The sequence below is a fragment of the Stegodyphus dumicola genome, chromosome 2 (assembly GCF_044657685.1).
Source record: "Stegodyphus dumicola isolate Sdum_Otavi_A_Nest chromosome 2, ASM4465768v1".
In the NCBI taxonomy this organism is placed as follows: domain Eukaryota; kingdom Metazoa; phylum Arthropoda; class Arachnida; order Araneae; family Eresidae; genus Stegodyphus; species Stegodyphus dumicola.
Window position 1 is genome coordinate 235,136,121 of NC_140769.1, and position 14,198 is coordinate 235,150,318.

Consider the following 14,198-nt stretch of genomic DNA (forward strand, 5'->3'; position numbering starts at 1 on the left):
AAACCAAGGCCTTACATAAAACCAAACCTTATAACTGCATTGTGGAATCATGCTTATCCATTAATAGCATTAACTCATAGTGTTTGGCGTCAGTTTTTGATTGCTCTGAGAAGTAGTTTTATATGTGCTTTAACAACAACTTTATATGCAATGAAATTTTAAAGTATTCTGGTTACTTAAGCTTTCTGGTTAATCGACTGCAAAATAATCAGGCTTTTATTGTAATACACTTTGTATATCATAACAGTAAATTAAGTATGTACAATTTTTGATGTTCTAAAATTTTAAATGTTTGTTTTCAAACTTTGTTTAAAATATATAAAAATTTAAGTGTTCCAGAACTTTTGACACTAAATTCAACAAGATTCGCTAATAAAATAAATTTTCAAAGGGAGCTTATTTTTTAATTCTTTTGTGCTTTTCTATCCAAGCTTATATGCTACCAGCTTAAGAAACAGAGATGGCTTTCTAGGAAAAAATTCAATTTTATACTTATTTTTGAAAGAGTATGTTTATGATTATATCCATGAAGCTTAATGAGTTTAATCCATCAGTATGACAGATTATATTGATGGATAAACTTGTAGAGGCATTAGGTAATTTTTGGAAGCAGAAAAGATGAAAAATTAACAACACCTTCACCAGGAATCGAAACACGGACATCTGGAATACACCCCCAGCGTGCAGACCACCACACCATGAAGGCATGCCAAGAATGTGGGAGAAATACCTTATATATTCCCCTTTTTAAAGGGCGACTGGGGGTTTTAGGGGGAACTGTCACTAAACCCTGGGTGTGGAGAATCATCATCCAACACCCTTTCAGTTTGGGTGCCACTGTAGAGACATTAGGTAATTTTTGGAAGCAGAAGAGATGAAAAATTAGCAATGCCTTCGCCGGAAATCGAAACCATCGACTCTGGAATACACGCCCAGCATGCAGACACCACACCGCGAAGGCATGCCAATAAGACGGAAGAAATACCTTATTAGCTGATTATATTCTTGAAACTGCAAATGTAAAAGAGTCAAATTATTGAAGAAGTAAAATATTAAATGAAAATATTTAACCTTGCAACCATAGCATATTTCTGTACCCGTGCTGGTCCTAAACGGAATGCTTGTTCTGCTGTGCCCGAATAATCAAGAGATGTGCATCCAATCCTAAAAACAGAAAAACAGCTGATTTACATCTATGAAATATAATACAAAAACTTAACAGAACTCATAGGTATAAATAATATATAACAAAATGTCACAATGAAGTAAAGATAAAAGCACAACAAATCCTCAGAAGTAAAATGCTGTCATCAAATCTGAATGCATAAGCAATTTTATCACATGGAATTAAGATATTAAGCATTCATTAAAAACATGTAAAACTGAAATACAACAATATCCTAGAATTACACAGAAAATTCATAGATCAATGACAGAGATCAGCATGATGTAAATAAAATATAAAGATCACATTCATTTACATTTGATGAAAATTTTAATATGAATAGAATTATAATTTATGACAATTATATGTGATAAAAAGATTATTAATACACAGTGTATGTAATTTTAATCACAATTATGAAATTTAACGGATTAAAAACTTTGTACTGTATTTGAAAAGCAAAAGAAATCTCATAATGTAATCTAGGCCAAGGCAGAAGTCATGCAACATTTCCTTAAAAACATTTTACATTGGTCTTCTTTCCTTACCATTTTAACGCTTTTTATTCCATTCCTGACTGCTGCAACTTGCTAATCATTTGAATTTGCATCTTCAAAGAGACTGACCCTAACTTCAATCAAGGTGCAATTACTGCTTAGACATGTTACTGTACAATCCAAGAATCTTAGGTTTTAAAGGATCCCAAAACCTTTCAGTGACTAATCACAGCCTTTTGCTTATGAACTGTTTTCATGAAATTAGACAGTGGTGATCCCATAGAGAATGGCAAGCAGCAAACATTCTTAATCAGATCCTACCTTAAATAAGAACTGATGCTTCATGTAATTTTGAAACCAACATATGCCCCCTCCCATAGCATTAGGAAAAGATCGTAGAGCATTAGTTTCTCCTCATGAATCAAATGAAAATTGTTCCTTTAGGTATCTCTAAATGGTACAGAAACTCCTTTTCTAACAATCTGTGATGAAATTTGTGAAAACATAAATCATAGCAATGCAAATCAGGATCATGGGATACCAAATTTATGTCAGAACAATTTAATTATATAAAAATGACTTGTCATAACATAATTTTTTTCACAAAATGCAAAACTGAAATTCAGTTTAATGTTTCATACCACTAATGATAGAAAAAAAAGCCTCAAACAGATTCTGAATACAGTAATGAATTTGTCAGCACACTGCAGAAGGCAGGAATCATAATCATATAGACCAGGGTTTCTTAAACATTTTTTAATAGTGACCCCTTTCTATTACCAAGATTTTATCGCGACCCCCAAGACCACATACTCGTAATATTTACAAAAATTTTGTGGGACCCCCATAAGTATTGCACAAATCCGACACACGCGTGAGTGAAACTGTGAATTTTTTTCACTTGTACTGTAATATACTATTGCAGTTTTAGGTCATTAATTTTAATTTCTAATTTTAAGACATAGAACAATGTGAAAATTGTAAGTAACGAACGAAATGACAGCATCACGTGCAAAGCAAGGAAAATGAACATTGAAACATTTTCGTTTTTTCTTAGTCTGTATTGTCTTATCTTTATCTATTTTCAGATACATTGTGTAAAAATATTTGGTAATTGTAATAAGTTAAAGAAATATCAAAACTGTTAACATTTTTGCCAACCCCCTGCTGCATGTCCCACGACCCCCTTGAGGGTCACAACCCAAAGTTTAAGAAACCCTGATATAGACGATGATAAAAAGTATCAGAAATCATTATAAACAAAATTTATTATGTCAGAAGCGAGGTACACAATATTAAATTCATGGCAATCTTCCAGACAAACATTCAAGAAATTATTAAACTCTCACATCTGCTAAAATAAAGATTTTCAGCAAGCCCTGCATTAGTGAATAGTAAGATAGGTAACTCATGCAGCTCATAGATAAATTTCCATCAATCAATCAAACCTACTCAAGTTCTCCTCTTCCTTTTCTCTTATTTAATCAACTTTCATATTTTTAACATGGTTTAAAATGTGGTTTAAGTTATAAAAAAGGTCATAGATGATAGAAATATCCAAATCACATATTAAAAACATTTTGTAACTTATAACAAGCTAATTATAGACAATATTTAATAAGAAATTACTTACTTTCTTGCTAGTGTTTTACTGCTAATGACTAACAAATGCATACAATGGACACAAATAACACCTAAAATAGGAATGCCTACACTGCCCACCTAGTAAAGAGAAAACGGAAATCAAACTTTTGATATATTAATGAATAGCTATTAATAGTATAAAACATAATTAAATACCTGGATATTAAGGTACTGAGAAAAATGACACTTTAAAAATTTACCTTTTTGTAAAAACAAGACACAAAGGGATTCTCTCCCCCCCCCTCCATAATGTAAAAGCATGGACGATTTTTTCCCCCAATTGTGGGAAAAAGTAGTGTTTTTCCTTTAGCTCTAATTATATTGCAATTTAATTATGTTTAAATTATAAAGTAAAGCTGAGTTTTCTGCTCCAAAGTCTACAATTCGTTTAAAGTAAGTTTTGTTTGTAGATGTATATTATATGTACACCTTACACAAAAAAAAGGGGGTACATTTCTACATCTCCTGTTCTACTGGACCAATTTTTGTAATTTAACTTGTATTTTTTATGTCTCAGAAGCACGACTTAGGATATATATTAGATTTATATATAGCATTTTTCTAATATAGGTAATTTAACAAAAAATCGACATTTTCTGAAATAACATACCAATTTTTTTTCATATTTCAATTCTATGACTCAAGTTATGCCACAGTGCAAAGTTTTGTAAAAACCGCACAATTAGTTTTTAAAAAATTAGCTCTCAGAATTTTAGCTCCTCTATGTTAATTGAATTTAGTTTATATTTATCAATATCTTTTTTTAAACTAATTTGATTCTTTCTTTCCCATTTCAAAATTTAGTTTCATTCCAAATAAAATTCATCCATTTTTATGATTTATTTTTAAAATTTGTATTTTTAAATAATTTTTATAAATTTTTTGAAAAATAATATGAATAACAAACTATAAAAATTTTACCATCATCTTAAAGTAGATGTACTTCTAAGCATGCTTGCAAAAAATTAGAGTTTTTTATTCAAAATTTCCTATGATATGAGTAAATTTACATATTCACATGTTTTTAAATTTGGCATATTTGTTATTAGCGATAATAATGCCAAATATGGTTTACGCACTTTAAAATTATTAGAAAGTATGAATGATGACTTTTTTCCTGCTCATTTACAATGAAAAAAGGAAAGGAAAATAAGTTGCTATAAATTAAGAAGTTTGCCGAGTGAATTATTCTTGACACAAACTGAAAAAAATGTGCCAAGACAAATTTTTTAATTTCTCCATGAATTTCACCAAAAATTACAAAATTTAATACCTAGGCATAATTTGAGTCGTAGAATTGAAATATGGAAAAAAAATTAGAATGTATGTGGAGGTCGTTTTAAGGGCCATAGAAGAGTCCTGTACAGTGTAACAAGTATTTATTAACAGGTTTAAGTTACACATGAACATTACATTTAACTTTAAGAATATTACAGAGCAAGAGTCTGATACAACCTATCATGTGGGATGCTTGGCTTTTACTGAAGTACTTCTCTGGCTACTCACCAGATGGAGCCTTATTGTCACAATTAGTCCAACAGTTTATATTAAAGGATTGGTTACAAATGTTATTTCAGAAAAAGCTCGGTTTTGTGTCAAAATACCTACGTTAGAAGAATGATATATAGAAGTCTAATATATATCCTAAGTCACGCTTTCCAAACATAGAAAACACAAGTTAAATTTCGACAATCAGTCTAGTAAAACGGGAGCTACAGAACTATCTCCTTTTTTTGTGTGCAGGGTGTACATTAATGTTTGACAATTTTTTTATTTGAAACATTGAACACAGTACAGTTTTTAATTCATTTCATGAATTAATTTATTTTGTTAATAAACTGGTCATGCTTTGCGCAAATTATGTCGTAAAATAAATCAATAAAATAACTGACCTACCTTTGTTTAAGTTTTATTTAATGTTATTTAATTGTTTAATGTTCATTTAATCTGAGTCTCAAATTGTATATACATACAACTTTAAAATTGAAATTTTTCTCAACGTTTTTAATTTTTCCATTCTCATCTCGGTGTTATGCATGTTGTAGTAAATTCCATGCGTCTGCTTATTTGGCAGAATATTACTATTAAAATTACTATAAGAATTATGATTCAAGCAAAAGGCAGGAAATTTGTTGATATATATTAGATTGCAGAATAAGCAATAAAAGTTTCTAACACCAAGCACTTAACTAAAACTGACCGGTTTGAATTTATGACCTTTTACAACAGATAAGAAAATTTTGAATAATTCCCTTCTAAGACTGCAAACACATTAAAAAATGAAAAACAGAACTGAGATGAAAAATTAATAATTTCCTTCATATTTTTGGAAAATACTAATCTTTCCTGCTTAAACCTGAAAACATACACACTATTAGTAAAGTTCATACAAATCTATATATAATTATATATAGAAGTAATAAGACAATATACAGTCAAAAGTCATTAATCTGGACTCGTTGGGACTTCGGCGATTCCAGATTATCGATTTTTCCGGATTATAGATCATCAGTTTAAATCTGGTAAGATGGCATGCAGAAATTATAAAATTAAAAATATGAAACCATAATTTATGAAATAAAGAACAATTATGATCTAAAGGGTATCAAAATTTACAAAAAAAAAAAAAAAAAAAAAAAGCTTAATATTTATTTGTTTACTTTATTAAACAGTTCTTTCAACGCGCGCACGCGTAAAGCATATATTAGGCATAGTCGAAATTAGAAAATTGCAACTAGAAAACTATTTGATGTGTATTCGTGATATTTATAATGAATTTGATTTAAATCATATAAAAGACAGAGTACATCGAGATGAAATACTACATTTAGTAATGAACTATAAGTCGAATAAAATAAAAACATCTGCCTTGAAGATATGGATAGTGCTGACAGATCAACTTCCAATTCATTGTGCGCAGTGGCATTTCCCCCACCACCACCACCACCACAGAGCAGTGTAAAGTTGATAAACAAATTTCGGAATGGTTAAAAAATGGTTAAAGATTAAGGAACAACGCAATCTGCAACATTAACTGAATTAGATCATTTTAGCTTAGCTTATACCGTCCATTATACATTAAACACACATGCGCACACGCATATTCGCAGCCATAAAGGTCTTACGCATGCACAGAAAGTTTGTAGCTTTGAGGTCCGGATTATAGATCATTCCAGATTATGAGTGTCCGAATTAATGACTTTTGACTGTATATATATACATATATACAAGTAATAGACAATATATATACACTAATATAATTCAGGCTTAACTTTATCAGCATGCAATAGAAGCAATACAGAAGGGAGTGGAACAACATGTTGTTAGTTGCCATAATGGCAATTTAAAAATATGATGATGATGATGATGATGATGATGATGAATGATGGATGGTTACATGGATAATGCAGTAAATTGTTGGTTGAAATGCTTCTTTATTCTTGGCATAACATCGGTGTGAGACACATACCCAGTAGTCCATAATTACAAATATAAATTTCATATATTTATAATATTTTTATTGCTAATGATTTAGTTATGTTTAGTTAATTATGATTGTATAGAAGATTTTACTTTTACTGTTATTTAACAGTATATATATCAATGATATATACATATTTATAGCATTTTTTCTGTTACAGGTTTAATTAAAGTTTTTATTTAACTATGACTAAATAAAAGATTTAACTTCCATTTTAGCTCTTAAGCAAACATACCTTATTAGTGTTATGCAAAAATCACATGACAAATTAATTTTGAGCAGACACACTTAAAAAATATTTATTACAAGCATATTATTGTTTTCAGGATAGAAATAGGAACTAAAAGGGTGATTTCAAAAATTATTACACATACATATACATAAATATATATTTTCCCAACGGCCAGCTCTAGCTGTTTATAAGCATTTTCCACTCCTAAGGTTGAACACAATAGTCTCTTTATTGCCAACGTTACCTCTTATGAAAGAATGGACAAATTATGTCCATGTCTTCTAAGGGCCCTTCAGTATGGTAGCCAGAGTCACTAACCACTTTTCCTGTTTGGACACACACACAGATGTATATAAAGCAACAAAATATTGATAGAAGAAGGATAATATACTTGCCAGAAGGCCAGCATTTGACACAGCATTTGGCATAGCTAAAATTCCAGTGCCAATGTTTCCCTTTAGCAAATGCATTAAGGTAGCAAAATTTCTAAGTAAATAAAAATAATTAAATAAATAAGGAAAACAGAAATAAGAATGACTAGTATACTAAATTCAATCATTCATTAACTATAAGAATATAATTTATGAAATTATATAATAAGTAGTCATAATGAATTTTGCAATAAATGTTAAACATATTTGAAAAATGAAAATTATATCTGCCTGATACAGAAGATGAAAAAAATATTTCATCTAAGCTATAGAAAAACATTTGCTTGTATTAGCAAAAAAATTTATTCAACTTTCTGCATTAAAAAAGAAATTAAATGCCACTTTATTTATAATTCATTATTTAACCAAGTAATAAATTATTGTTAAGAATTGTGTTCAAGTAATAAATTATTGTAAAATAAAAACTTTCTAAAGAAAACTAACACTTCAATTTCATATAACTGTTCTTTGTTATTAAAAATAAATAAATTCAAAATACACAAAAATCAATCTTTACATGAATGTTTCTTCAACAACATAAAATAAAATCACGCAAAATTTAATTGACTGGAATTACTAAACCTCTTTTTCAACTTGAAATAATAAGAAACTAAACTTAAATTCAACCACTATTATTTCAGATTTTAAGTAAAATCATAATTCTAGCCATAGCACATCAGAGCTCCAAATAAGATGAGCATCAGTATTTTTATTTACAGTTAAACCCAGCTGTAATGAACCCAATTTATAACACCCTACATACACATATATACACACCAATATAACAAACAAACAAACCTCTCAGTCCCATTCAATTTCCATATAGTTATTGTTATTTTATACAGTCAAAAGTCATTAATCTGGACTCGTCAGGACTTCGGCGATTCCGGATTATCAGTTTTTCCAGATTATAGATCATCAGTTTAAATCTGGTAAGATGGAATGCAGAAATTACAAAATTAAAAATTTGAAACCGTAATTTATGAAATAAAGAACAATTATGATCTAAAGGTATCAAAATTTACAAAAAGAAAAAGCTTAATATTCATTTGTTTACTTTATTAAACATTTCTTTCAATGTAAGTTGTTTAAGTTGCTATGTTTCATGTGATAATACTTTCTCTTTAATTCTATTAAACAGACATAATTTCTTGTTTAGTTACAAAGTTCCACTGTTCAAGTCCTATAATTGCTGTGTCGAGAATACCGACTAATTTGTCAATCGAGATTTTTTCGTTTTCAATAAACTCTGTGTCACTTTCTTCACTATCCGAGGAACTTGATTTAAACCATATCAAAAACGGAGTGCATCGAGATGAAATACTACATTTAGTAAGGAATTATAAGCCAAATAAAATAAAAACATCTGCCCTGAAGATAAGGATAGTGCTGACAGATCAACTTCCAATTCATTGTGCGCAGTGGCATTTCCCCCACCACCACCACCACCACCACAGAGCAGTGTAAAGTTGATAAACAAATTTCGGAATGGTTAAAAAACAAAGGATATGCCTTTATCCATTTTTTGCAGCAATTCCACTTTTTGTTTAATGGACTTTGAAACATACTTTTGCTTTGTAGATCCTTTACATATTAGTAAATATACATCGGAAATTCTATTTGACATAATCGAAAGTTTAAGCTTACTTTTATAAAATTGCTCTAACACTCTTCAAAAAATAATAAGCGGGATCCAATTCGAAGATTAAGGAACAACGCAATCTGCAACATTAACTGAATTAGATAATTTTAGCTTAGCTTATACCGTCCGTTATACATTAAACGTGCATGCGTAAACGCATTATGCGCATGCGCACAGGCGTATTCGCAGCCGTAAAGGTCTTACGCGCATGCGTAAACGCCTATGCGTCAACGCGACGCATGTGCAGAAAGTTTGTAGCATTGAGGTCCGGATTATAGAACATTCCAGTTTATGGGTGTCTGAATTAATGACTTTTGACTGTACTACAGTTACAAAGCTATGAAAATTGCATATAATAAACTATATGGATATCTTCGATCAAAACGCTTTTTGTAGTTTTTAAATTTTTTACAGATTTTCAAAAATTCTGGCCTAAAACTTACTAATCATCCACGTTTAGGATATCAAGATCTATGCTCTATTTCTAAAGAAAAACACAATTATATTACTTTTCTTTTACCTTCAACTCCATTTTTTTCCTACCATTTTTTTTCTATGTGCCAGACAAATGTTCTGCAAGAAGACGTGAACCTATGAGAAACAGTAGACAATAAACGTTATCTTAGATGCCATATGGTACACGTGACCACTGAACCAAAGAATATGAATAGATTCTGATTCCACTCAAATCCTTTGATTGAGCTGTCAGACAGAAGCTCTGTTCAAGGCTAATGTTATATTACAAGTTTTGAAATTTCTGTTATTCAAGGAAAGAAGAAAGAGTCCCAATTGTTCAATTTCACATCAGTTTTGACACCAACTTTGGGAATATTTATTATTATTTGGCTTCATCATTGCATGACTATCAACCCACTGCAGCTGGAGATATAATTACACAGCTATGTCTACACAATTTTCTTTTAAATATTATTAATTGAATGCCAAACAGCAAGGTAGCTTTTTATGTTGACATTATGCTTAGCGACGATTACAGATTTCAGATAACTTCAGCTGCTAACTGTTGAGTCTGTTGATGAGAAGAAATTTAACATAATTTTTTTTTTATGTCTGTAAAAAATAGATTTTATAAAATAAAGAGATAGCAAAATCTTTAGAATTACAAAAGACACTGGGACACAAAATTTAAGGCTAGTAATTTTTTTTTTAATTTAGGAGGTGATTGGCAGCAGAATTTTGGACTCTCAAAGACTGCATCAGGATGAAAAATATCTAGTGCCATCTTTGGACAAACCTTAAGTACATGGGAGAATTTATTTATTCAGAACTTAGCTAATCATTAAATCAGCATGCAATAGAAGCAATACACGATGGAATGGAACATGTTATTGGTTGCCATACTGCTATACACTACTGATACATTGCGAATAGTGTATAGAAGACGCTAGCTAAGCTTTACGGTGATTGTCGCGAGTTTGAATGTGTTCAGATATTGCAAAAAAGCAACATTTTCCAATACATAGTTTGAATTAAATAAATAATAAATGGAATTTGTGAAGAAATGTAATAAATGAAGATGATATAAATGAAGTATTCCATTGCAACGACAATGCCCCAAACATCAATCAAGTAATGCACATTGAAATCTGTAGTATGGTTCCAAATCCAGAAAATAAGACTAGTGATAGTGAAGAAAAGGACACAGAGGTTGCTGAGAATGAAAAAATGTTGATTTACAATTTAGTGGGAATTCTGGACATGGCAATTACTGAACCTGGACAATGTAACTGAATAAGAAATAATGTCTATCTAAAGTAAACAGGAATTATAAGCATAAAAAGCTAATTAAACAATTTATATTGAAATAAATGTTTATTAAAGCCAACAAATAAATATTGAAACTCTTTTTTAATTCTGATTCTCTTAAGATCATAAATGCTTCATTATTTCATAAATCACTATTTCTTATTTTTAATTTTATAATTTCAAATATCATCTTACTAGATTTTAGCTAATGATCTAATATCCAGAAAATCCAATGCCCAGAATCGCTAAACCCGAGTTCAGATCTCGAACTTTGTAATAGATTAACTATTTTTAAAAAATTATTAATTAGATTTGCTATTGCTGTTAATAAGCCAAAACCAATTATTAAATGCAATTATAAATTTAAAAATATTTACTTGATATATTTTTGTACTTTACTTCATTTCCCCCCCCCACCCTCCCACAAGATCTGTTGGGAGTACTGAAATTAAGGAATGCATTTCAGAATTGAACAGCAATAATATATTATCACATCTGAATGATTTATGTAGTGAGTTAACATTAAATATTCTTATAGTCTAAATTATAAGTTTCATTTCCTATTTAATAATTACTAAATTCAAAATATGCCAATGTACCATAACTGAAGTTTAACATATTTTTAACTATACTTGGTAAACCACGGACAAAAGAAATCACTTGTAGAATTACTAACATACTTAAAAAGTTTTTTTTTTAAACTTTATGTGAAAGATTTGTGATGATGATTAAGGAAATCTTATATTTTTTTATTTGGAAGAGCATTAAAAAAAGCCATAGTTAATCTAGTATGTTAATTGATATCATTTCCATAATTACATATGTAATAATATTTATAAATTATGAAAAACATAACAATGTTTAATCAAATTATTTCTGATAAAAGAAAGTATACAATGCAAGTAATTGAAGAAATCCATATCAAACAAAATAAATAAAATGTTAAATACTAAACGTGTACATTAGAAGATACAGAGGAGAATACATAAATTTTAAAAAACTAAGATAACTTACGAAGTTCGTTGTGAATGACTGATTTGCTGCTGTGACTCCAGCTCAGATTCCACCACATTACCAAGCCGAGCCACAGTATTTCTGTCTCTTGGCAATAAGCGTGCAGCTTCTGTCTCATCATAATTCGGTAGTATGACATTCTTCTGCAAAACAACAAAAATTTAATTTTAAATATTAGTGCATTCTAATAGGAAAAGTTAAAAAACAAAATCAATAATCATACATTATCAATTTTTTATGTCCAGTGTTCTGCTAAAAAAAATTTGAAGACATAAAGATATAAGGATTTGGAATTTTCTTTATAATGCCTGTTTTCATCTAATAAATATGCAGACTACAGGTTCTCTGTTTAGTGAGCCATATTACAATAATCATGCTCTACATTTTTAAACTCGTATATATTTTAAGAAAGAAGTGATTGCATCCTACCCGACATGCCCATTTCTATATAAATTATTACAGCCCTATACACTTAAAAGAACTATACTTCAAACAAATAAAAATCCCCAGCATAATGTCCTGCCAATTACTCAAACCTAAATTAATATTATATAGTATATACTATATAATATTTATACATATTAAATACATATATAATACAAGGCCTGTGTTGGACTTTTCGCCACCTGGTGTAAACTCTGGAATTCTGCTGCCTGGTTCCTTCCTAAGTGCTAAAAATTTTGCTGCCTGGCACAACCAGACCAGGTACAATGGCTTTGCTGGCAGCCTTATGATATTTTAAATACTTTACAGCAAATAAATAATGAGACTCTAGTACAAATTAGATTGTTTATAATCACATTTTTTTCAATAATTTAGACCAGTGCTCCGCAACCGGTGTGCCACGGCACACTGGTGTGCCATGAGTAGGATATAGGTGTGCCGCAATCAAATACATGTATTTGACATTTTGCAATTTTTTGTCATGTATTTAATACACAATGACAATTTTTTCCCTTAATAATGTCTACTTTAAATGTTTTTATATATTTCACTGTTGTGTGGTTGTGTGTGTGATTGTAAGTGTGTCATCATTTGAATTTTTTCGGCACTTCCTTGATAACTCGAAACTCAAAAATATATAACTTTTTTTAAGCGCAGGTATCACATTGATAATTATTATGATTGCATATAAATAAATATGTTATGGTTTTATAATTGTATATTTTTCAAATTAAAAACAAAAGTTTACTGTAAATTTTGTGTATAAATCAATACATATATACATTAGCTTTTGGTGTGCCACAAAATTCCAGAAAGATTTTTTGTGCGTGGCAGGTGAGAAAAGGTTGCGGAGCACTGATTTAGACTAAGCAAGTAACTAATATTAATAGTGCATAAAAAATTAATTAGCAACAACCTTTACACTCAAGATAATACTGTCTGCTGCAATCAAAATATTCACAAGCTCCAAGGATTTTATGTAAATAACAGTATTTTATGTAAGAAATAGTTTTCCCCTTTCCGAAGATAAATTGTCCCCACTTAAAAAAAAAAAAAAAAAAAAAAAAAATTTACAGCTGTTTTGGAATAAAAATATCCAAGATGCACAATAAATAGCACCACTCATAAATTATAGAAGAAAATTTATAACCATTGTTTTCTACAGGGAAAAAAAAAAAAAAAAACATGCACTTCAAATATCCTTTCAAAAATTAAATCTGGCCCACCAGCGGCCGAGCGGTAAAGTTGCTGAACACTGGTAGTTCGGTCCGAGGTTCGAATCCCGCGAACGGGCTGGCTGCATGGGCGTTTTCGTGGTTTTCCCCATGTGTAACGTGTATACGAGCCAGTTTCACTTCGAAAGTCCTCCACGAAGGCATCCCTCCTCTTAGGCAGATAGCCCTAGTGTGCTTTGCCATAATTAAATACACCAAACACCAAAAATTAAATCTGTGGTCAAAAAAAGAGATATAAACTACTTAATGGATAATATCCTCAGCTTTTAAAATGACTGCCTCTACATCAAGAAATCATAATAAGATTTAAATTTAAGAAAAGAAAAATATAGTACTTGTTTTATTATAAAATACCTGATTCAGCACAAAACCAGATGTAGAACTCTTTATGAACATCATTCAGGATATGAAAAATGGAAATTTGCAGTTATTATATGCTAATAAAGCATGGCTATATTAGAGTATTATAGCAGAAAGTGATCAATTTACTGTCAAGCTTCGTTTCCTGAATCTAAACAATTTATGGCCATACCTCGCTTTCTATGTGAAAGAAATTAAAATTAAGTAATATCAAAAGAAATGCAAAAATAAACTAGCAACTACTTAAGCAATAACAAATCAATTATGGACACAAATCTGCCTTTAATGT

The 14,198-nt window shown here is 30.0% G+C and overlaps 1 protein-coding gene across 1 annotated transcript in view; it reads right to left on the reverse strand.

Moving 5' to 3' along the window:
• Positions 1 to 14,198, reverse strand: part of LOC118190032 (proton-coupled amino acid transporter 1-like) — a 124,873-nt gene that overhangs the window by 39,851 nt on the left and 70,824 nt on the right. Inside the window, exons 3-6 of the mRNA XM_035360716.2 lie at positions 11,871 to 12,013; positions 7,415 to 7,505; positions 3,296 to 3,384; positions 1,072 to 1,164 (exon numbers count right to left, since the gene is read on the reverse strand). Coding sequence (XP_035216607.1) covers positions 1,072 to 1,164; positions 3,296 to 3,384; positions 7,415 to 7,505; positions 11,871 to 12,013 — 416 coding nt within the window. The remainder of the gene's footprint in view (positions 1 to 1,071; positions 1,165 to 3,295; positions 3,385 to 7,414; positions 7,506 to 11,870; positions 12,014 to 14,198) is intronic.